This window comes from Salvelinus fontinalis, chromosome 6 (genome assembly GCF_029448725.1).
Source record: "Salvelinus fontinalis isolate EN_2023a chromosome 6, ASM2944872v1, whole genome shotgun sequence".
Taxonomy (NCBI): Eukaryota; Metazoa; Chordata; class Actinopteri; order Salmoniformes; family Salmonidae; genus Salvelinus; species Salvelinus fontinalis.
Window position 1 is genome coordinate 21,368,249 of NC_074670.1, and position 25,292 is coordinate 21,393,540.

The following is a 25,292-nucleotide window of genomic DNA, read 5'->3' on the forward strand; positions in this document are numbered from 1 at the left end:
TGTGGCAGGGCTTGCAAACTATTACAGACTACAAAAGGAAGCACAGCCGTGAGCTGCCCAGTGACACGAGCATACCAGACGAGCTAAATCACTTCTATGCTTGCTTCGAGGCAAGAAACACTGAGGCACGCATGAGAGCATCAGCTGTTCCGGACGACTGTATGATCACGCTCTCCATAGCCGACATGAGTAAGACCTTTAAACAGGTCAACATTCACAAGGCCGCTGGGCCAGACGGATTACCAGGACGTGTGCTCCGGGCATGTGCTGACCAACTGGCAGGTGTCTTCACTGACATTTTCAATATCTCCCTGATTGAATCTGTAATACCAACATGTTTTAAGCAGACCACCATAGTCCCTGTGCCAAAGAACACTAAGGTAACCTGCCTAAATTACTACAGACCCGTAGGACTCACGTCCGTAGCCATGAAGTGCTTTGAAAGGCTGGTCATGGCTCACACCAACACCATGATCCCAGAAACCCTAGACACTCTCCAATTTGAATATCGCCCAAACAGATCCACATATGATGCAATATCTATTGCACTCCACACTGCCCTTTCCCACCTGGACAAAAGGAACACCTATGTGAGAATGCTATTCATTGACTACAGCTCAGCGTTCAACACCATAGCACCCTCAAAGCTCATCTCTAAGCTAAGGATCCTGGGACTAAACACCTCCCTTTGCAACTGGATCCTGGACTTCCTGACAGTCCGCCCCAGGTGGTGAGGGTAGGTAGCAACACATCTGCCATGCTGATCCTCAACACTGGAGCCCCTCAGGGGTGCGTGCTCAGTCCCCTCCTGTACTCCCTGTTCACCCACAACTGCGTGGCCAGGCACAACTCCAACACCATCATTAAGTTTGCAGATGACACGACAATGGTGAAACAGCCTATAGGGAGGAGGTCAGAGACCTGGCCGGGTGGTCCCAGAATAGCAACCTATCCCTCAACAAAACCAAGACTAAAGAGATGATTGTGGACTACAGGAAAAGGAGGACCAAGCAGGCCCCCATTCTCATCGATGGGGCTGTAGTGGAGCAGGTTGAGAGCTTCAAGTTCCTTGGTGTCCACATCAACAACAAACTAGAATGGTCCAAACACACCAAGACAGTCATGAAGAGGGCACGACAAAGCCTATTCCCCCTTCAGGAAACTAAAAAGATTTAACATGGGTCCAGAGATCCTCAAAAGGTTCTACAGCTGCAACATCGAGAGCATCCTGACTGGTTGCATCACTGCCTGGTACGTTAACTGCTCGGCCTCCGACCGCAAGGCACTACAGAGGGTAGTGCGTACGGCCCAGTACATCACTGGGGCTAAGCTGCCTGCCATCCAGAAGCTCTACACCAGGCGGTGTCAGAGGAAGACCCTAAAAATTGTCAAAGACCCCAGCCACCCCAGTCATAGACTGTTCTCTCTAATACCGCATGGCAAGTGGTACCGGAGCGCCAAGTCTAGGATGAAAAGGCTTCTCAACAGCTTTTACTCCAAAGCCACAAGAATTCTGAACAACAGGTAACAAAATGGCTATAAGGACTATTTGCATTGTGTGCCCCCCCACCCCTCCAACCCCTCTTTTATGCTGCTGCTACTCTCTGTTTATCATATATGCATAGTCACTTTAACTATACAGTCATGTACATACTACCTCAATTAGCCAGACTAACTGGTGCCCCCGCACATTGGCTACCCGGACTATCTTCATTGTGTCCTGCCACCCATCACCCACCAACCCCTCTTTTATACTGCTGCTACTCTCTGTTTATCATATATGCATAGTCACTTTAACCATATCTACATGTACATACTACCTCGACTAACCGGTGCCTGTATATAGCCTCGCTACTGTTACAGCCTTGCTACTGTATATAGCCTCGCTACTATTATTTTCACTGTCTTTTTACTGTTGTTTTTAATTTTTTTAACTTATCTATTGTTCACCTAATACCTATTTATTTCTTAAATTTCACTGTTGGTTAGGGCCTGTAAGTAAGCATTTCACTTGTTGTAATCGGTGCACGTGACAAATAAACTTGGTTCGATTTTAAATGGATTTTGGTGGTCAAGATGTTTTGATATCTGTATTGATGGCGCAAAGGCAATGACAGGGAGACATAGTGGAGTAGTAATGTGCGTGCAAGCAGTTGCTCCCGACGCTACTTGGGTATACTGCAGCATCCACTGAGAGGCTCTTGCTGCCAAAGGAATGCCTGACAGCTTGAAAGACGTTTTGGACACAGTAAAAATGGTTAACTTTGTTAAAGCAAGGCACCTGAACTCTTGTGTATTTTCTGTACTATGCAATGATATGGGCAGCTACCATGTAACGCTTTTACAACATACTGTGTGCTGGTAGGGGAAAAGTATTGACAGGTTTTTTAAAATTGAGAGCCAAGCTTAACGTTTTCTTTACTGACCATAATTTTCACGCTTGCATGATGACAAGTTTCTCACACAACTGGCCTATCCGGGTGATGTTTTTTCGTGCCTGAATGATCTGAATCTAGGATTACAGGGACTCGCCGCAACTATATTCAATGTGCAGGACAAAATTGAGGCTATGATTAAGAAGTTGGAGCTCTTCTCTGTCTGCATTAACAAGGACAACACACAGGTCTTTCCATCATTGTATGATTTTTTGTGTGCAAATGAACTCAAGCTTACGGACGATGTCAAATGTGATATAGCGAAGCACCTGAGTGAGTTGGGTGCGCAATTACTTTCGCAAAACGGATGACACAAACAACCGCATTCAATATCCCTCTTTTTTATGTTTTTTTACCCATTTTCTCCACAATTTCATGGTATCCAATTGGTAGTTACAGTCTTGTCTCATCGCTGCATCTCCCGCACAGAAACACCGTACACCTGGCGACCGTGTCAGCGTGCACTGCCCACCACAGGAGTCACTAGTGCACGATGGGACAAGGACATCCCTGCCGGCCAAACCCTCTCCTAACCCAGACGACGCTGGGCCAATTGTGCACCACCACATGGGTCTCCCGGTCATGGCTAGCTGCGACAGAGCCTGGACTCAAACCCAGAATCTCTAGTGGCACAACTAGCACAACTAGCAGTGCCTTAGACCACTGCACCACTCGGGAGGCCCTCTTTATCCCTTTCATGCCCTGCCTCCAGTCCACTTACCGATACCTGAACAAGAGAGCCTCATCGAAATTGCGGTTTTGTGAAAATGTAATTTAATCAGAAGCCACTGCCAGATTTCTGGATTGGGCTGTGCTCAGAGTATCCTGCCTTGGCAAATCGCGCTGTTAGGACACTGATGCCCTTTGCAACCATGTACCTCTGTGAGAGTGGATTCTCGGCCCTCACTTGCATGAAAACTAAATACAGTCACAGACTGTGTGTGGGAAATGATTTAACACTGAGACTCTCCAATACAACCCAACATTGCAGAGTTATGTGCATCCTTTCAAGCACACCCTTTGCATTAACCTGTGGTGAGTGATTTATAATTGTGATGAACAAATAAAGTTTTATATGTAGGATGGTTAAATAAAAAGCTAAATGATTAATTATTATAATATTATTATTTGTGCCCTGGTCCTATAAGAGCTCTTTGTCACTTCTCACAAGCCGGGTTGTGACAAAAACTCACACTCATTCTTATGTTTAATAAATGTATCGTATAGTGTGTGTGTAGCAGGCTTACAATGATGGCAAAAAACAACATTTGAGAGTGTGCTGACCCTGGTGCTAGAGGGGGTACACAGCGGGAGGTTGAATGTTTGAAGGGGTACGGGACTATAAAAAGTTTGGGAACCACTGCTCTAGGTCGTATATTATATTTGTTTCTGATTGTTCCAGTTGGGAAATGTCATTAACATTTTGACAGGTATTTTTTTAGTTAGTTCTTGTGAATTTCTGTACTATAAAAAAGTGCTACCCAGTTGTCTATATAAATACATTTTATGTAGATTTACCCAGATTTACAGGTATAACAGGTAATATCAAATAAGGATTTCGCTATCACCCCTTCACTGCTATCACCCCTCCCTACACCACCATCAGAAAGGAGACACTGCTAATCAAAATCAGTGAACTGCAATCATAGAAATCCCAGGATTCTATATGTAATTATATGACAGCAATCCTCTGTTTACCCATCTAAAGAAACAGTGCTGTCTTCTCACACAGCCACATCTTTCCCTACACTGAAATGCACACTTCACACGTCACCGTCAATGCTTACGATAGTTTGCAAATATCAATGACAGCTTTGGATTGAGAATGACATTGTACAGTCAGAACACGTAGGGGGAAAAAAAGTGATCTGTTTTTCAACTTTCACCAGACAAAGACAATGAAGCAATGAGTGACAGTATGTTTATCCATATTTGGACACTGGCGCAAAGCAGCCTCCAATCTTGGAAATCCACCTCAGTCACTTGGCAGCGTTGCCATGGAAACCCTAGTCTCGACACTAGCTAGCTGGATCCCGTTGCTGATGATGGCACCACATGATCTGATGGGTGCATCGCTAGGCTTTCTGCTAACTGCCTGCTGCTATATATTCTACCATATGGCATGACATGTCTTTGCTGCTCAACAACATGTTCAATAGAGGAGAATGAGCCAATGAAGAGGAAAACATCATTTTGTATGGTGGTGTTTTCACACTTTGAATGTTAATTATTGTAGATCTAGCTCTAGGTTCCCTGTCTGTGTCTCTGAGGACCCTTGGACCTTTGGCCTCTTAGCAAAGGGCCCGAAAGACAGACAGGCACGCGGAGGGCCGTGTTGGGGAGAGATAGACCCTAAGCTGTCTGTCCGGCCTGCACGGCTGGAAATGGAACGCGTGACTCATCAGACCAAACAGGGGATTAGCTGGTAATGATCTGGCTAATGGTTTTGAAATTGTAATTATCTGCCCTGTGCTGCTACGCTTGGATCGGATCTGGGTGGTAGAGACAGAGAGGAGAGAGAGGGGGAGTGGGGGATGGGGTGGGAGAGAGAGAGAGAGAGAGAGAGAGAGAGAGAGAGAGAGAGAGAGAGAGAGAGAGAGAGAGAGAGAGAGAGAGAGAGAGAGAGAGAGAGAGAGAGAAGGGGTGGAATATAAAAAAGTGACACATTTGAAGCAGACAAATAAATACCTATTACAATCACTGCTACTTTGCACTTATACTCTCAGGTGTCTCTCCGTCTGTCGTCTCTAGTGGGGATTTATTTTTGTCCAATCAAGAGCATTTGCAGTCCAAGAGCATTGTGTAATTTAGGAGAGGATCATGGGTAAAGATATTGCACTGGTTGGATAAAAAGTGTATTCATGGTGCAAACATGGACATTTGTCCTAATCGGAGATTATAGTATCTGATGAAACCCTCTTAAACCACATTCTCTTTAAGCAACAATGTCTTATGCTATAGGCGTTACCTGGGAAAATATCTAAAAACAGAACTCAACTGCTTCTTTAAGCCTACACCAAATCAAGTAATCTGCTTTAGCTAAGCCTGACTGAATATTGTCAGAATGTTCAGAACAAGATGTTCATGACAAAAAGGAAAAGGATTTCATAACAACTAGTCAACCATAGTGTCCTGTCACTGTGAGTATCTACTGCCACCTACAGAACACCTTACAGAACAGTGTACCGGTCAACCATAGTGTCCTGTCACTGAGTATCTACTGCCACCTACAGAACACCTTACAGAACAGTGTACCGGTCAACCATAGTGTCCTGTCACTGTGAGTATCTACTGCCACCTACAGAACACCTTACAGAACAGTGTCCCGGTCAACCATAGTGTCCTGTCACTGTGAGTATCTACTGCCACCTAGAGAACACCTTACAGAACAGTGTACCGGTCAACCATAGTGTCCTGTCACTGTGAGTATCTACTGCCACCTACAGAACACCTTACAGAACAGTGTACTGGTCAACCATAGTGTCCTGTCACTGTGAGTATCTACTGCCACCTACAGAACACCTTACAGAACAGTGTACCGGTCAACCATAGTGTCCTGTCACTGTGAGTATCTACTGCCACCTACAGAACACCTTACAGAACAGTGTACCGGTCAACCATAGTGTCCTGTCACTGTGAGTATCTACTGCCACCTACAGAACACCTTACAGAACAGTGTACTGGTCAATCATAGTGTTCTGTCACTGTGAGTATCTACTGCCACCTACAGAACACCTTACAGAACAGTGTACCAGCAGAGAGACTCAGGCTCATGGTTACACTGCCACCTACAGAACACCTTACAGAACAGTGTACAGGCAGAGAGACTCAGGCTCATGGTTGCACTGCCACCTTTTGGATTACTATGGCCATACTTTTAATATTAGCCAACTACCATTCCACTAATAAAAAAGTATGCATAGCGTAACTATTTGCTCCACTTCTTACCCAAAATGAACAGTATATTAACTATTTACTAAAGTGTATTAACTATATAAAACTTGACAAAAGGTACAGCAAGCTTGCATGTGTGTGCATGCGTGCGTGTGTGTGTGTGTGTGTGTGTGTGTGTGTGTGTGTGTGTGAGAGAGAGAAACTGGTTTCGATTGGCCTGGCCGAGTCTGCCTGTTACCATTCAGCAGCTCTCTCACGCATCTCCCGGATGTGTGTGTGTGTGTTTGTGTAAGTCTGTGTGTGTGTGTGTGTGTGTGTGTGTGTGTGTGTGTGTGTGTGTGTGTGTGTGTGTGTGTGTGTGTGTGTGTGTGTGTGTGTGTGTGTGTGTGTGTGTGTGTGTGTGTGTGTGTGTGTGTGTGTGTGTGTGTGGACGTGTTTAACTATTCTTGTGGGGACCAGAAGTCCCTACAAGAATAGTAAAAAAAACAAAAAGTTGACCAGCTGTGGACATTTTGTTAGTCCCCACAAGGTCAAATGCTATTTCTAGGGGGTTTAGGGTTAAGGTTAGAATTAGTGTTAGGGTTAGAATTAAGTTAAATATTAAGGTTAGGAGCTAGGGTTAGTTGTAGGGTTAGGGTTAGGAGCTAGGCTTAGGTTTTGGGTTAGGATAAAGTTTAGGTTTTTGGGTTAGGGTTAGGGTTAGGGTTAAGGTTAGGGTTAGGGTTAGGGTAGAGTATGGGTTAGGATTATGGTTAGGTTTAGGGTTAGGGGTTAGGGAAAATAGGATTTTGAATGGGACTGAATTGTATGTCCCCACAAGGTTAGCTGTGCAAGACTGTGTGTGTGTGTGTGTGTGTGTGTGTGTGTGTGTGTGTGTGTGTGTGTGTGTGTGTGTGTGTGTGTGTGTGTGTGTGTGTGTGTGTGTGTGTGTGTGTGTGTGTGTGAATGAATGAAAAAAGGGAGCTGTTTCAGCCATTCACCAACAATAACATACATTATTAAGTAATGAGTTTAAAATACAGGTGAAATAGAGTCCATGTACTTTGGGCTTTGATTTTGAAGTTGCGTGTCAAGAAGAAACTTTTCCCACCTAGGAATCATTTTAGTGAGATTTGTTTAAACTGATCACGTATGCACGGAGAACTATCCCTGCACTGACGCTGGTTGGTCATGTAAATAAACTCAAGCCGTCTTTTTATATCGTTTTGCAATAGGCCATTGTACGTACAAGGCTCATGTGATACATTGGATAATCACATTTCTGAATTGTGACAAAATAACTGTAGGCCTATGGCAAGTATTAACATATTGGGATGTTAAATCACTCCAACGAAGATTCGGAGGAGGAGGGAGAGAGATGGAGGAAGAGCGAAATATGTTTCTATTGTGACAATTTTTTTCTCTGGTTTCATACCAGGTAGGCTATGTGTTCTAAGTTATCATTTAGCATTTCCAAATATTCATATTTATATTGCCAAAAAAATACGCTATAAAAAGATAAATATGAGTCCTATTTTACATTTATTTACATCGTCTTCTGAATTTTTTGGGGCGCTTTGTACTGTATCAGGGCGACTGTTGAGATTTATCTTTACCCTAGATGGCGCTCTAGGTATTTTGGATACAGTTTTACTTTAAGTGGTTTGACCATTTCATCATCATATTGCGACATCATCTGCAGCTACCGCGGGAATGTAGTTTTTAACAGTGACAACGCCAAATAGGTGTTGTTTACATAGTCAAATATTTTTGTACGAACAATGAATTGCAAGTGTCATTTTGTTCGGTCGAGATCCATCTCACCGGTTATTTCATATGTCTGATATTATGGACATATTTGGGCGTTTTGTTGTGAAATTGCTTTTCCGGGGTGCTAGCCAGTCAGCTAAATTACTCAACTAGTGTCACTTCAGGGAAATGTGTTTCTTGTGACACAACGGAAACATAATTTCTCCGTGGTTCACAACCCCAAGAGTTTGTCCTTTATTGTCCTGTTAATCGAAGGCCCGTCTTATACAGGATTCCTTCAGAATTTGGCCTGCATTCGAAGAGTCGCGATGCTGAACGTCCCATGCCAGTCGTTCCCTGCAGCCAGCTCTCAGCAGCGTGTTGCTCCGGCCGGTCAGTCCGGCAGGAACAAGGTACTGTACCGGTAGTTGACGACATGATTGTTGTGTGAGAGTCATGCCTTTATATCATACATAATGTTGATGACCCATCAATGGGCTAGACTATTGTGGTCCTACTATGTGAATGTTCTGTGCTGTAGTCCAATGATATATTGAGTTAGAAGACCCTGTCTACAAAGTCATTCTTAAATTGATTGACATCATGCCACACCACTTTACTCTTTACTGAAGTGTAAGTGTAAGGCTGGGTTATCATGATACCACCTTTTCTGACTGGGAGGGGTATTCTTCCATGTTGTTTCAGGTAGCATTGAAGCCTGGCCACAGTCTGATGGACTGGATCCGTGTGGCTAAGAGTGGCAGGGACCTGACAGGGCTGAGAGGTAGACTCATAGACGTCACAGAGGAGGAGCTGCAAAAACACAACACACGGGAAGACTGTTGGACCTGCATACGAGGTGACACAAGCTAGCCCTATACTTCACACACACACACACACACACACACACACACACACACACACACACACACACACACACACACACACACACACACACACACACACACACACACTCACACACACACACACTGGTCCTGGCACACACACACAAACACTGGTCCTGGCATTTTGCAGGTTTTTGTTTAAGCCCAGTAGTAACACACTAGATTTAACTAATCAAGAGCTCAATGCCTCTCCGGGGCTAGAGTTGGAGAAACTGGAGTATTACTTAAATTGTTCAGGAAAATAAATGTGAAAAGTACACATACACACACACAGTAGCCGCATACTATCTGTACACAATTACTTCTCTCCACCTTCCGTAGTCCTAATTGAGTGATTGCTCACGAAACCCAGACAAAACAAATGCCATGATTTGGGGGATTTCTATGAAATGTAATCCATAGAATAGTCCTTTCAAGGAAAGATTGTATTTGATATTTGTATCTAAAAGCATGATTGAGAAATAGTTAATCAAAGGTGGCATATTTATTACATTTTGCCTTGCCCAGGCCTCCTTTAATAGCCAATAATTTTTAACCTGTCGATGCTGCAATACAAAGCAAAAATGTGTTTCATATGAAGCTTTACCACTTGCTCTGTAATATGAGTAGTATTTTGATTTCACACAAAAAATGACTTATATTAATTATTATTTAATCATACAACATGAATATAGAAAATATGTTTAAAAATGCAATATATTGTTGAACATTATATACTCTACAGGCATATCAAAGTTCCAGACTGGGATCTCTGCTAGTTTTAAAGTTATGGCATTTAAAAACTTTTTTTTGCCATAGTTCAGCATTGTAACCAATCACAGCCCTCCTTTTACATGTATCATTGCTCATCCTGCAAATCACCATTTTTTATCAATTTTCACATTCACTCTTTTGTTAATGCTTAAACATTGTAGCAGAGATCCCACTCTTGAACTTTGCTAAGCCTGTAGATTATATTATGTTCAACCATATATTAAAACAATTTCAATATCATGTTTATATTTTTCAATATTCATAAGTTAATTTAAAGAAAAAGTTATTGAAAGTTATTATTAAAAATACTACTCATATTACAGAGAAGGCAGTATAGCTTCATATGACACCAATGTTTGTTTTGTAGCACCTACAGATTAACTACTAATCTTAAAGGTTAGGACAAAATGTCATAATATGCCAACTTTGATAAATCATTTCTCAATTATGGTTTTAAATACAAATGTCAAGTCTATGTCAACAACCCTTCCTCCAAAGGACTATTACAGTGCATTTTGTTACATTACAGCCTTATTCTAAAATGGATTACATTGTTTTTTCCCCTCATCAATCTACACACAATGCCTCATAATGACAGTGAAATAGGTTTGAAGAAATGTTTGCAAATGTATAAAAAATATATAACATATCTTATTTAAATAAGTATTCAGACCCTTTCCTATGAGGCTCACAATTGAGCTCGGGTGCATCCTGTTTCCATTGATCATCCTTGAGATGTTTCTACAATTTGATTGTAGTCAACCTGTGGTAAATTCAATTGATTGGACATGATTTGGAAAGGCACACACCTGTCTATATAAGGTCCCACAGTTGACAATGCATGTCAGAGACAAAACCAAGCCATGAGGTCGAAAGAAATTGTCTGTGGAACTCCGAGACAGGATTGTGTCGAGGCACAGATCTGGGGAGGTCTGCTGCATTGAATGTCACCAAGAACACAGTAGCCTCCATCATTCTTAAACGGAAGAAGTTTGGAACCACCAAGACCCTACCTACAGTTGATCATCCGGCCAAACTAAGCAATCGGGGGGGGGGGGGGCCTTGGTCACCTCCCACACCAAGAACCTGATGGTCATTCTGACAGAGCTCCAGAGTTCCTCAGTGGAGATGGGAGAACCTTCCAGAAGGACAACCATCTCATCAGCACTCCACCAATCAGGCAATTATTGTAGAGTGGCCAGACGGAAGCCACTCCTCAGTAAAAAGCACATGACAGGCCACTTGGTGTTTGCCAAAAGGCACCTAAAGTACTCTGACCATGAGAAACAAGATTCTCTGGTCTGATGAAACCAAGATTGAACTCTTTGGAGTTCTGGAGGAAACCTGACACCATCCCTACGGTGAAGCATGGTGGTGGCAGCATCATGCTGTGGGGATGTTTTTCAGCGGCAGGGACTGGGAGACTAGTCAGGATCAAGGACAAGATGAATGGAGCAAAGAGAGATCCTTGATGAAAACCTGCTCCAGAGCGCTCAGGACCTCAGACTGGGGCGAAGGTTGACCTTCCAACAGGACAATAACCCTAAGCACACAGCCAAGACAACGCAGGAGTGGCTTCGGGACAAGTCTCTGAATGTCCTTGAGTGGCCCAGCCAGAGTCCGGACTTGAACTCGATCGAACATCTCTGGAGAGACCTGACAATAGCTGTGCAGCGGCGCTCCCCATCCATCCTGACAGAGCTTGAGAATCCAACCTGCAGAGAAGAATGGGAGAAACTCCCCAAATACAGGTGTGCCAAGCTTGTAGCGTCATACCCAAGAAGACTCAAGGCGCTTCAACAAAGTACTGAGTAAAGGGTCTGAATACTTATGTAAATGTGATATTTCAGTTTTGTATTTCTAAAACATTTGCAAACATTTCTACAAACCTGTTTTTGCTTTGTAATTATCTGGTATTGTGTGTAGATTGATTAGGGAAAAAAACATGTAATCCATTTTAAAATAAGGCTGTAACGTAACAAAATGTGGAAAAAGTCAAGGGGTCTGAATACTTTCCGAAGGCACTGTATATGGATTAAATAGAGTGAAACCCCCCAAAATCATGGTCTTTTTTTGTCTGGGTTTCGTGAGGAATCACTTTCGGAAGGAATCTAACACATTTCATCCTCTCATTTCCACATGTGCGTCATTGAGATTAAATGCACTCATTGGTAGTCATGGAGTGGGTTCATTTGTCAAAGGACATTGAGTAATAAAGCTTAATTGAATTTGCTGTGAAGGAAGATTATGCAGGCTTTAGTGACTAGGACTCTGTCCACTTCTTCTGATTCAGAGCAGAACAGAGGCACCCTCCCTCCCGCTATATGCCTATCTTTCTCTCTTCCCTCCCTATACCTCTCTATCTTACCCAAACTCATACACTCACATATGCTTGGCATACAGCAATCATTTTTTATGACTTATTTGATAACCAGTCCTTAAAACAGCAAATAACAGCACCCAGCAGCAGCATTAGGTTGTAGAGAAGAAAGAAATGTGGAATTACACAACCGTATGCTGATAACATTATCATCATGTCTCATTGTTATTCATGTTTTCAGATTTGTTGATCGCACTCTGATCAGCACTCCCATAGGGATGTGTGATGAAGGCATTAGCCTTCCAACCAATTTAATATCAGTTGGCTATAAGACAGTAATTGGCGATTATATACACAAATTAAGGTTCCCTGTGGTGTCCATACCTTCTCCTCTCATACACAGTGTTTTCCTTGAGACTGTGTCTGTTTTCAGGGTCAGAAACTTACCTGGCTACAGCGTGGCCATGTCCTTATGTTGGGAGGAAAATGTTGTGTTTGTTGGGATAATATCTTTGAGTAGGGCATGTGTCTTTATGTTCTGAGAAGGCTTTCTATAGAAAGCATTGGAGGCTGGGCACAGCTTTCAACTCCCCCTCAACACCATACATTACAATGTGTATAGTTCCATCATAGTTTAATCATTCATGACCATTTCTTTGAATGTATTTGCTGAATAATTATTTAGCAATTCACAATAAAAAATGTATTGTGTATTTTGTGAATAAATACTATAATTTCCTGTGTGTGTCTCAGGCATGGTTTATAATGTGAGCCCCTACATGGGGTTCCACCCTGGAGGAGAAGAGGAACTGATGAAGGCAGCTGGGAAAGACGGAACAGACCTTTTTGACCAGGTCAGCTCTCATTGGACTTTCTCGAGTTAAAGGACTACCTTGGAAGTTCACATGTTAAAACACACACGTTCAAAACATTAACGCACATAATGTGTGTTATGATGCCGTGCGTGTCTAAGCTCTCTTGCTCACTTTCTCCCTGTCTGCCTTTGTCCCTGAATCTGTGGGCATATGAGCAGGTCCACCGGTGGGTGAACTATGAGTCCATGTTAAAGGAGTGTCTGGTAGGGAGGATGGCTGTGAAGGCCAGCACTGCTCTCAAAGGTACAGTAACACACAATCCCTCTCTCCCAGGATTTTAATGCACCGTATTCTCTCTTTCATGCAGGATGTTTTTTGACCCTTTCTAATTCGTCTCCACAGCTCAGTGTGTGATAAAGGACAGCATCACTCATTTAAAAGGTAATGTACAAAATAACAATAAGAATAATGCACTAAAAACCCTGTGATTGTTCTGTACTGTTTGTGTGGGTGTTCTATATTCTGCGTGGCTGAAATCATAGTCCTTACTCTTGTCTCTCTCTCTCCCCCTTCTCCGCCCACCTCCATGCTCCCTCCTGCTTTCCTCACCCCTCCCTCACCCTCCTCATCACTGCAACCCTCAGCCGCCTTGCCACCAACCCAACCCAAAGACGCTCGGCCCAGGTACGCTCACAAAACAACAAGAACAACTTTTATGATATTGAGAATGGTGACAGACTGGATGATGTGAGGTGTGATAGATAGATGTGAGAAGGTAATGAACATACTGTATCTGTACATTGTTTTTTTTTTTTAGGTATGACTGGTTTCAAACTGATGTCACAGTCGATATTGTGGTTTACACTAAACGGAAGGTAAACATCCCCACTTTGCAATTTTTAAATGGCAAGATTTGAGTGAAATGTGAGCCAGAACGTGCAGTAATTGTTCTTTAACCTCACCCCCCACCCCTCTTTTCTCTTCCCTCTTTCCTTCTTCTCCCTTATTTTCTCTCCTCTCTTTTACCCCCTGCTATCTCAGCTCCCCAGCTCTGGCTGTACCATAGTTGACCTGCAAGATGGTGTTCTACGGGTGGAAGTTCTTCTGGGGAAAATGTCCTACATGCTGCGTCAACGTAAGTCGCAGCTTCCTTTGACTGTCCACTATGCCAGGGAGCTGTTTTCTGACATGAGTTGTCATAGCCGCCTCTTTCAATCCCCTTTCTTTTATCCATCTATTACAGCCACACTCTCTCTCTTTCTCCCTAACCTTACTGTACTAGGGGTGTGAACGTTTAAACCAAATTGGCATTGTTAACCGAAAAACTGTTATATATTTTTTTTATTTCCTCCCATAAAATGTAAATCACAGTGCAGTTATCACAACTAGCACTAACAGGTCCCGATCATCATCATCATAAAGGGAACATGCCTAACGCAACAATGCTGTAATGTTAGTAGGAGATATGCATCTTTCAAATGATTTGCCACGGATATAAAGCGCTCTGAACTTCGTCGTTAACAGTTGGGAAAATGACAGGGACGTGACAGCAGCGAAGTCCTGTATGGCAATACTTTGAGAAGTTAAATGAGAAGGTGATGAAACGCAAACTTTGCGAGGTAGAATTGAGCTACAGTGGCAGTATTGGTGCAATGCCATCTGAAAGGGAGGCACCTTGACACCCAAACCGTTGCTGGCAGCAGCAGCGCAGGCCCCCAACAACAGACATTAGACAGGCTCTTCAGTCTTCACACGAAAGAAGTGAGATAAGGGACGGAGTGAGAAAGTCACAGCTCTGATTACAGAAATGATTGCAGTTGAAATGCAGCCATTTTCAGGATGTCGGCTTCAATGCCCTAATGGCATATCTAGAACCAGACTACAAGATGCCATATCGAACAACCGTGATGGCCCAGATGGAGAAATTGTACAATGATTGCTCTGCAAGTATAAAACGTGAGCTCTCAAAGTCAAACACTTCATACGTTGCGTTAACAACATCAAATCAAAGTTTATTGGTCGCGTCCACAGATTTGCAGATGTTATCAGAGATGCAGCGAAATACATTGTTGGACATCTATGAGCACGCGGTCTTACATCATCACTGCAACGAAACATCACATTGATGAGAAGTGGGACATAAGGTAGGGATGGGCGGTATGCCATATTTGACCAAATACCGGTATTGATGCACGAACGGTTTGAATTTTTACTTTACCTTCTATAACGATATTTCAATGTTTGGTTTGTTAAATGTAATTGGAAACTCCGGCGTGTGTAATGTCAGTTTTGGTAGTTTTCTACTTGAGTCATCTTTCTCCCTCTCCTCCTGATGCATACCGCTTCCCACACCAAGCCCTGACCCCTGTCACTCAAGGAGAGAGCAGTTGCTCGACCACGTGAGTCACGAGAACTTTCTTGCCATTCACTCTGCTGTCTGCATGGTCAGATGGATGTAACAAGATATTGGTGAAAACGATGCTGCTTTTCACAAGCCTTCTACAATTACACAATTAGTTTGTGTATCTTACTGTCTGCAAACTACTGTCTGCTAGTTTGTCTTTTCTTAGCAAGCTTTGACTAAAATAAATTGTGTTAACCGCTAATGCTAATTGCAAACGTTATCTAGCTTGCTCAATTTACTAAGATTCAGAGCAAACGCTATACAGCCTGGTACCAGTAGTAAAAATAACGTTTGATGCTGGAGCTCCAAGGTATGCGTTGAAATCGCTAAGCAGTGTACTAGGAAGTCATTTACTGGAATTAGCTTTGTTTCCCCATCACTAGGTACCATTGCTGGTGTAGGCCTAGATAAGTATGTTGTTTGTGCAACAGTATCTTCTAACTCAGAGATGAATAGGTGAAGCATGAATATGTTAGCTAGCTACATTAGGTAAAACAACGGTGACGCACTCTTTTCACGCCACTTCGATACAGCTACGGCCAGATGTGATTTTATTTGCAGGTTAGGAGACTGTTTTTCCTAACCCTTTTCCTAACCTTAACCTCAGTCTCCTAACCTGCTGCATGAATTATCCTAATCTGCTGCGTAAGTTCTCCTAACCTGCTGCGAAAAAGTAACTTCTGGTCGTAGATGTATCGAAGTGGCATGAAAAGGGTGTTTCTCGTGAAGAGGACATGACGAAGCATGTTCCCCCATCAGGTAACTCAGGAAACTAAAAAGATTTGGCATGGGTCCTGAGATCCTCCAAACGTTCCACAGCTGCAACATCGAGAGCATCCTGACTGGTTGCATCACTGCCTGGTACGGCAATTGCTCGGCCAGCAGCATACCACCTGAGCCAGCAGCATACCACCCTGCATACCACTGCTAGCTTGCTTCTGAAGCTAAGCAGGGTTGGTCCTGGTCAGTCCCTGGATGGGAGACCAGGTGCTGCTGGAAGTGGTGTTGGAGGGCCAGTAGGAGGCACGCTTTCCTCTGGTCTAAAAAAATATCCCAATACCCCATTGCCCCTGCCCTGTGTAGGGTGCTGTCTTTCGGATGGGACGTTAAACGGGTGTCCTGACTGAGGTCATTAAAGATCCCATGACACTTATTGTAAGAGTAGGGGTGTTAACCCTGGTGTCCTGGCTAAATTCCTAATCTGGCCCTCAAACCATCACAGTCACCTAATAATCCCCAGTTTACAATTGGCTCATTCATCCCCCTCCTCTCCCCTGTAACTATTCCCCAGGTTGTTGCTGTAAATGAGAATGTGTTCTCAGTCAATTTACCTGGTAAAATAACGGATAAATAAAAAATAAATAAAAAATTGCTCGGCCTCTGACCACAAGGCACTACAGAGGGTAGTGCATACGGCCCAGTACATCACTGGGTCTAAGCTGCCTGCCTTCCAGGACCTCTACACCAGGCGGTGTCAGAGGAAGGCCCTAAAAATTGTCGCCACCCCAGTCATAGACTGTTCTCTCTGCTACCGCATGGCAAGCGGTACCGGAGTGCCAAGTCTAGGACAAAAAGGCTTCTCAACAGTTTTTACCCCCAAGCCATAAGACTCCTGAACAGGTAATCAAATGGCTACCCGGACTATTTGCATTGTGAGTCCCCCCCAACCCCTCTTTTACGCTGCTGCTACTCTCTGTTTATCATATATGCATAGTCACTTTAACTACACATTCATGTACATACTACCTCAATTGGGCCGACCAACCAGTGCTCCCGCACGTTGGCTAACCGGGCTATCTGCGTTGTGCATTTTGACCATATTATGCAGCCTTGCATGGCACAGTGTGGAAATTATAACAAAAGTGTAGGAAAGGTATGAAAATGCTCAACATTATTTTTGTTTGAAGTTGGATTGAATAGTATAAAACAATCAGAATGGAGAAAGCCCCATTGAAATCCCTTATAATTTGTGTTGCCACCCTAGGATCACTCGCTACTCTTAAAGCATATTTAGAACTTTTATTATTAAAAAAACATAAAATACCTTCATACCGTCAAAAATGTGATATGATATTTTGGCCATATCGCCCAGCCCTGAAAGGAAGTCCCATGTACTGACCACTGAGAACATGGAGGCACACAGCAGAGATCCTAAAAATGGCATGAACTACCATTGTTGCTGAGTGGGTGCCGCAGTATGGTGAGGGCTGTAGCTACAGAGGAGAACAACTGCCACCTCGCATTGAGGATTTCAAGTTAAAGGCCGACCGTGATACTGTAGGCATTGTTTCCAGAAAACAGGATCCCCCATTATAGCGAATGGGGAAATGGCGATCTTTCTGGTCAATATTCATGGTTATATTAAAAAATAACTGAACACGACCATGGTACCAATAATTGATCCTATTTCACCAGATATATGTCCTTGAACCGATTACTTTAAAATCGCACACAGACGAGTTAGAAGGATCATTTACAGTTGAAGTCAGAAGTTTACATACACCTTAGCCAAATACATTTAAGCTCAGTTTTTCACAATTTCTGACATTTAATCCTAGTAAAAATTCCCTGTTTTAGGTCAGTTAGGATAACCACTTTATTTTAAGAATGTGAAATGTCCGAATAATAGTAGAGAGAATGATTTATTTCAGCTTTTATTTCTTTCATCACATTCCCAGTGGGTCAGAAGTTTACATACACTCAATTAGTATTTGGTAGCATTGCCTTTAAAGTGTTTAACATGGGTCAAACGTTTTGGGTAGCCTTCCACAAGCTTCCCACAATAAGTTGGGTGAATTTTGCCCCATTTGTCCTGACAAAGCTGGTGTAACTGAGTCAGGTTTGTAGGCCTCCTTGCTCGCACACGCTTTTTCAGTTCTGCCCACAAATCTTCTATGTGATTGAGGTCAGGGCTTTGTGATGCCCACTCCAATACCTTGACTTTGTTGTCCTTAAGCCATTTTGCCACAACTTTGGAAGTATGCTTGGGGTCATTGTCCATTTGGAAGACCCATTTGTGACCAAGCTTTAACTTCCTGACTGATGTCTTGAGATGTTGCTTCAATATATTCACATACTTTTTCTCCCTCATCATGCCATCTATTATGTGAAGTGCACCAGTCCTTCCTGCAGCAAAGCACCCCACAACATGATGCTGCCACCCCCGTGCTTCACGGTTGGGATGGTGTTCTTCGGCTTACAAGCCTCCCCTTTTTCCTCCAAACATAACGATGGTCATTATGGCCAAACAGTTCTATTTTTGTTTCATCAGACCAGAGGACATTTCTCCAAATAGTACAATCTTTGTCCCCATGTGCAGTTGCAAACCGTAGTCTGGATTTTTTTATGGCGGTTTTGGAGCAGTGGCTTCTTCCTTGCTAAGCGGCCTTTCAGGTTATGTTGATATAGGACTCATTTTACTGTGGATATAGATACTTTTGTACCTGTTTCCTCCAGCATCTTCACAAGATCCTTTGCTGTTGTTCTGGGATTGATTTGCAATTTTTCGCACAAAAGTACGTTCGTCTCTAGGAGACGTCTCCTTCCTGAGCGGTATTTTTTTATTTTTTATTTTTTTATTTCACCTTTATTTAACCAGGTAGGCTAGTTGAGAACAAGTTCTCATTTGCAACTGCGACCTGGCCAAGATAAAGCATAGCAGTGTGAACAGACAACAACACAGTTACACATGGAGTAAACAATAAACAAGTCAATAACATGGTAGAGAAAAAAAAGAGAATCTATATACAATGTGTGCAAAAGGCATGAGGTAGGCAATAAATCGAGTAATTACAATTTAGCAGATTAACACTGGAGTGATAAATCATCAGATGATCATGCGCAAGAAGAGATACTGGTGTGCAAAAGAGCAGAAAAGTAAATAAATAAAAGCAGTATGGGGGGTGAGGTAGGTGAATTGGGTGGGTAGTTTACAGATGGACTATGTACAACTGCAGCGATCGGTTAGCTGCTCGGATAGCAGATTTTTAAAGTTGTTGAGGGAGATAAAAGTCTCCAACTTCAGAGATTTTTGCAATTCGTTCCAGTCGCAGGCAACAGAGAACTGGAAGGAAAGGCGTCCAAATTAGGTTTTGGCTTTAGGGATGATCAGTGAGATACACCTGCTGGAGCGCGTGCTACGGGTGGGTGTAGCCATCGTGACCAGTGAACTGAGATAAGGCGGCACTTTACCTAGCATAGCCTTGTAGATGACCTGGAGCCAGTGGGTCTGACGACGAACATGTAGCGAGGGCCAGCCGACTAGGGCACACAGGTCGCAGTGGTGGGTCGTATAAGGTGCTTTAGTAACAAAACGGATGGCACTGTGATAAACTGCATCCAGTTTGCTGAGTAGAGTATTGGAAGCTATTTTGTAGATGACATCGCCGAAGTCGAGGATCGGTAGGATAGTCAGTTTTACTAGGGTAAGTTTGGCGGCGTGAGTGAAGGAGGCTTTGTTGCGGAATAGAAAGCCGACTCTAGATTTGATTTTGGATTGGAGATGTTTGATATGAGTTTGGAAGGAGAGTTTGCAGTCTAGCCAGACACCTAGGTACTTATAGATGTCCACATATTCTAGGTCGGAACCGTCCAGGGTGGTGATGCTAGTCGGGCGTGCGGGTGCAGGCAGCGAACGGTTGAAAAGCATGCATTTGGTTTTACTAGCATTTAAGAGCAGTTGGAGGCCACGGAAGGAGTGTTGTATGGCATTGAAGCTCGTTTGTAGGTTAGATAGCACAGTGTCCAAGGAAGGGCCGGAAGTATACAGAATGGTGTCGTCTGCATGGAGGTGGATCAGGGAATCGCCCGCAGCAAGAGCAACATCATTGATGTATACAGAGAAAAGAGTCGGCCCGAGAATTGAACCCTGTGGTACCCCCATAGAGACTGCCAGAGGACCGGACAACATGCCCTCCGATTTGACACACTGAACTCTGTCTGCAAAGTAGTTGGTGAACCAGGCAAGGCAGTCATTAGAAAAACCGAGGCTACTGAGTCTGCCGATAAGAATATGGTGATTGACAGAGTCGAAAGCCTTGGCCAGGTCGATGAAGACGGCTGCACAGTAATGTCTTTTATCGATGGCGGTTATGATATCGTTTAGTACCTTGAGCGTGGCTGAGGTGCACCCGTGACCGGCTCGGAAACCGGATTGCTCAGCGGAGAAGGTATGCTGGGATTCGCGATGGTCAGTGATCTGTTTGTTGACTTGGCTTTCGAAGACCTTAGATAGGCAGGGCAGGATGGATATAGGTCTGAAACAGTTTGGGTCCAGGGTGTCTCCCCCTTCGAAGAGGGGGATGACCGCGGCAGCTTTCCAATCCTTGGGGATCTCAGATGATACGAAGGAGAGGTTGAACAGGCTGGTAATAGGGGGTGCGACAATGGCGGCGGACAGTTTCAGAAATAGGGGGTCCAGATTGTCAAGCCCAGCTGATTTGTATGGGTCCAGGTTTTCCAGCTCTTTCAGAACATCTGCTATCTGGATATGGGTAAAGGAGAAGCTGGGGAAGCTTGGGCGAGTAGCAGCGGGGGGGCGGGGCTGTTGGCCAAGGTTGGAGTCGCCAGGAGGAAGGCATGGCCAGCCATTGAGAAATGTTTGTTGAAGTTTTCGATTATCACGGACTTATCAGTGGTGACCGTGTTACCTAGCCTCAGTGAAGTGGGCAGCTGGGAGGAGGTGCTCTTGTTTTCCATGGACTTTACAGTATCCCAGAACTTTTTGGAGTTAGAGCTACAGGATGCAAATTTCTGCTTGAAAAAGCTGGCCTTTGCTTTCCTGACTGACTGCGTGTATTGGTTCCTGACTTCCCTGAACAGTTGCATATCGCGGGGGCTCTTCGATGCTATTGCAGTTCGCCACAGGATGTTTTTGTGCTGGTTGAGGGCAGTCAGGTCTGGAGTGAACCAAGGGCTATATCTGTTCTTGGTTCTGCATTTTTTGAACGGAGCATGCTTGTCTAATATGGTGAGGAAGTAACTTTTAAAGAATGACCAGGCATCCTCAACTGACGGGATGAGGTCAATATCCTTCCAGGGTACCCGGGCCAGGTCGATTAGAAAGGCCTGCTCGCAGAAGTGTTTTAGGGAGCGTTTGACAGTGATGAGGGGTGGTCGTTTGGCCGCGGACCCGTGGCGGATACAGGCAATGAGGCAGTGATCGCTGAGATCTTGATTGAAGACAGCAGAGGTGTATTTGGAGGGCAAGTTGGTCAGGATAATGTCTATTAGGGTGCCCATGTTTACGGATTTAGGGTTGTACCTGGTGGGTTCCTTGATGATTTGAGTGAGATTGAGGGCATCAAGCTTAGATTGTAAAACTGCCGGGGTGTTAAGCATATCCCAGTTTAGGTCACCTAACAGAACAAACTCTGAAGCTAGATGGGGAGCGATCAATTCACAGATGGTGTCCAGGGCACAGCTGGGAGCTGAGGGGGGTCGGTAGCAGGCGGCAACAGTGAGAGACTTATTTCTGGAGAGATTAATTTTTAAAATTAGAAGTTCGAACTGTTTGGGCATAGACCTGGAAAGTATGACAGAACTTTGCAGGCTATCTCTGCAGTAGATTGCAACTCCTCCCCCTTTGGCAGTTCTATCTTGACGGAAAGTGTTATAGTTGGGTATGGAAATCTCAGAATTTTTGGTGGCCTTCCTAAGCCAGGATTCGGAAACGGCAAGGACATCAGGGTTGGCAGAGTGTGCTAAAGCGGTGAGTAAGGCAAACTTAGGGAGGAGGCTTCTGATGTTGACATGCATAAGGCCAAGGCTTTTTCGATCACAGAAGTCAACAAATGAGGGTGACTGGGGACATGCAGGGCCTGGGTTTACCTCCACATCACCCGAGGAACAGAGGAGTAGTAGGAAGAGGGTGCGGCTAAAGGCTATCAAAACTGGTCGCCTAGAGCGTTGGGGACAAGGAATAAAAGGAGCAGATTTATGGGCGTGGTAGAATAGATTCTGGGCATAATGTGCAGACCAGGGTATGGTGGGGCACGGGTACAGCGGAGGCAAGCCCAGGCACTGGGTGATGATAAGAGAGGTTGTATCTCTGGACATGCTGGTCTCAATGGGTGAGGTCACCGCATGTGTGGGGGGTGGGACAAAGGAGGTATCAGAGGTACGGAGAGTGGAACTACGGGGTCCATTGCAAACCAAAACAATGATAACTAGCCTGAACAACAGTATGCAAGGCATATTGATATTTGAGAGAGTATGACGGCTGCATGGTCCCATGGTGTTTATACTTGCATACTTTTGTTTGTACAGATGAACGTGGTACCTTCAGGCATTTGGAAATTGCTCCAAAGGATGAACTAGGCTTGTGGAGGTCTCCAATTTTTTTTCTGAGGTCTTTCTGATTTCTTTAGATTTTCCCATGATGTTAAGCAAAGAGGCACTGAGTTTGAAGGTAGGCCTTGAAATACATCCACAGGTACACCTCCAATTGACTCAAATTATGTCAATTAGCCTATCAGAACTTCTAAAGCCATGACATAATTTTCTGGAATTGTCCAAGCTGTTTACAGGCACAGTCAACTTAGTGTATGTAAACTTCTGACCCACTGGAATTGTGATACAGTGAAATAATCTGTCTGTAAACAATTGTTGGAAAAATGACTTGTATCATGCACAAAGTAGATGTCCTAACCGACTTGCCAAAACTATAGTTTGTTAACAAGAAATTTGTGGATTGGTTGAAAAAATAGTTTTAATGACTCCAACCTAAGCATATGTAAACTTCCGATTTCAACTGTAGTTCCTGCAGTTCCTCGGTCGGCCTTCAATTTGAGATACTTAATGAGAGGAGGCAGCACTGAGCTAGCCTGCAATGTCACTTCTTAGACTAGCCCTAACTACACATGCAATGTTTCCAAAAAGTCCTCCATGAAGCAAGATGGTGACTTCCTGAAAATACACTTTCTGATCTTCAAATGCGCCACTGAGCATTCTCATAGGAAACAATGGGGTGATGTCATCGATGGCTTCGTCCATATCTTTTACAGTCTATGGGTTGCCATGACTGCGGTAGTTTTAACTGCATTGCACGCTGGCGGTCATACGCAGCATCATATATGCTATGTGAATAGTTTTATGATTTTTTTTCTTATTGTTTAAACAATAAATATTGCAGTTTTAACATTAGGAAATATTTTACATTTGTTACAACGCTATCCTGTACCCTAGTTAGGGCTGGCACAATTACCTTTACCCTTTAACTGATGAATACCCCCTTTTTTTGTGGTGTTGTTGCTCCTTGCTGAAACAAGCAAGGTGTGAGTCTCTATCTCTATCCCCCTCTGTCTGTCCCTCTCTTACTCTCTCTCTTTACTTCTCTCTCTATCCCCCTCTGTCTGTCTCTCTCTTACTCTCTCTCTTTCCTTCTCTATCCCCCTCTGTCTGTCTCTCTCTTACTCTCTCTCTTTACTTCTCTATCCCCTCTGTCTGTCTCTCTCTTACTCTCTCTCTTTACTTCTCTATCCCCCTCTGTCTGTCTCTCTCTTACTCTCTCTCTTTACTTCTCTATCTCTATCCCCCTCTGTCTGTCTCTCTCTTACTCTCTCTCTTTCCTTCTCTATCCCCCTCTGTCTGTCTCTCTCTTACTCTCTCTCTTTACTTCTCTATCTCTATCACCCTCTGTCTGTCCCTCTCTTACTCTCTCTCTTTACTTCTCTATCCCCCTCTGTCTGTCTCTCTCTTACTCTCTCTCTTTACTTCTCTATCTCTATCCCCCTCTGTCTGTCTCTCTCTTACTCTCTCTCTTTCCTTCTCTATCCCCCTCTGTCTGTCTCTCTCTTACTCTCTCTCTTTACTTTTCTATCCCCTCTGTCTGTCCCTCTCTTACTCTCTCTCTTTCCTTCTCTATCTCTATCACCCTCTGTCTGTCCCTCTCTTACTCTCTCTCTTTCCTTCTCTATCTCTATCACCCTCTGTCTGTCCCTCTCTTACTCTCTCTCCTTCCTTCTCTATCTCTATCACCCTCTGTCTGTCCCTCTCTTACTCTCTCTCTTTCCTTCTCTATCACCCTCTGTCTGTCCCTCTCTTACTCTCTCTCTTTACTGCTCTATCTCTCTGTAAATGGGGTGATGAATTTGATTTATATTCGTTTCTGGTAAACAACTCACTAGGAGTCTCTCTTTTTCAGGTCTAGCCCAAGAAGTAGATGGAAGCGTTGCTGGTAAGGAGAACATTTTATGGTCTGATGTCTTTTAATAAGCTAAAGCTGACTAACTGTTAACGTTTACCAACTCCCTCTCTCGATCCCTCCCTCCCCATCTTTCTTCTCGCTCTCTCGCTATGCTGGTACAGTCCACACAGTGTGTGCTGTGGGGAAGATTCAGGTCAGCATGCGTAAAGCGGCCAAAGGAAAGTGGGAAAAGCTTGGTGAACCACTGGAATTCCATGATTCTCTTTTCAGGAAGAAAGATCGAGGTATGAATAGGGGCTATTTTCCAATATGTCTTTCCTTGATTCCTCACGGCCTCATTCCTCACCTTCTTCTCAAAACGCTTTGGAGGAGAATGTAAGAGGGGAGGGACCTTGTACTTTCTCCTCTAATGCGTTTTGAGGAGGAGGCAAGGAGAGAGGGAGTGAGGAATCGAGAAAAGACGAAAGAAAGAGCCAGAATGCCATTTCAGACACATCCAAAGATGTTTATCAATCGGTCTTCTGAATTGATTTTGTTACATTCCCCTAATAACCAAAATCACATGTTAGTTATTCACTCTCTCTCTCAGCGATCTTCTACAGGGAGTGTATGTTAGTTTCTAAGACGGAGGTCACACACGACACCTGGGTGTTCCGGTTACAACTCCCTCTAGGGACACTCATGCACGTGCCAGTTGGGAAACACATCTACCTCAAGGCCCTCATCCAAGGTAAAGCCTAGCCTATAGATCCATGCTAACGCTACATCTAGGCTAGAGCTAATCCTATAGCAGCCCATGCGGTCCATTGCTAGTGCTTGTGCTATGCTACATGTTTTACATTTTATTTAACCTTTATTTATACATGCTTTTCTCATTGAGATAAAATCTCTTT

At 43.8% G+C, this 25,292-nt stretch overlaps 1 protein-coding gene across 1 annotated transcript in view; it reads left to right on the forward strand.

The window, feature by feature from the left end:
* Positions 1 to 7,994: 7,994 nt before the first annotated feature.
* LOC129857331 (cytochrome b5 reductase 4-like) overlaps positions 7,995 to 25,292 on the forward strand; it is a 31,981-nt gene continuing 14,683 nt past the window's right edge. The window contains exons 1-11 of the mRNA XM_055925463.1: positions 7,995 to 8,470; positions 8,763 to 8,916; positions 12,789 to 12,889; positions 13,069 to 13,153; positions 13,253 to 13,291; positions 13,495 to 13,534; positions 13,668 to 13,725; positions 13,892 to 13,985; positions 24,397 to 24,429; positions 24,561 to 24,683; positions 24,989 to 25,129. Coding sequence (XP_055781438.1) covers positions 8,387 to 8,470; positions 8,763 to 8,916; positions 12,789 to 12,889; positions 13,069 to 13,153; positions 13,253 to 13,291; positions 13,495 to 13,534; positions 13,668 to 13,725; positions 13,892 to 13,985; positions 24,397 to 24,429; positions 24,561 to 24,683; positions 24,989 to 25,129 — 952 coding nt within the window. The 5' untranslated portion in view covers positions 7,995 to 8,386. The remainder of the gene's footprint in view (positions 8,471 to 8,762; positions 8,917 to 12,788; positions 12,890 to 13,068; positions 13,154 to 13,252; positions 13,292 to 13,494; positions 13,535 to 13,667; positions 13,726 to 13,891; positions 13,986 to 24,396; positions 24,430 to 24,560; positions 24,684 to 24,988; positions 25,130 to 25,292) is intronic.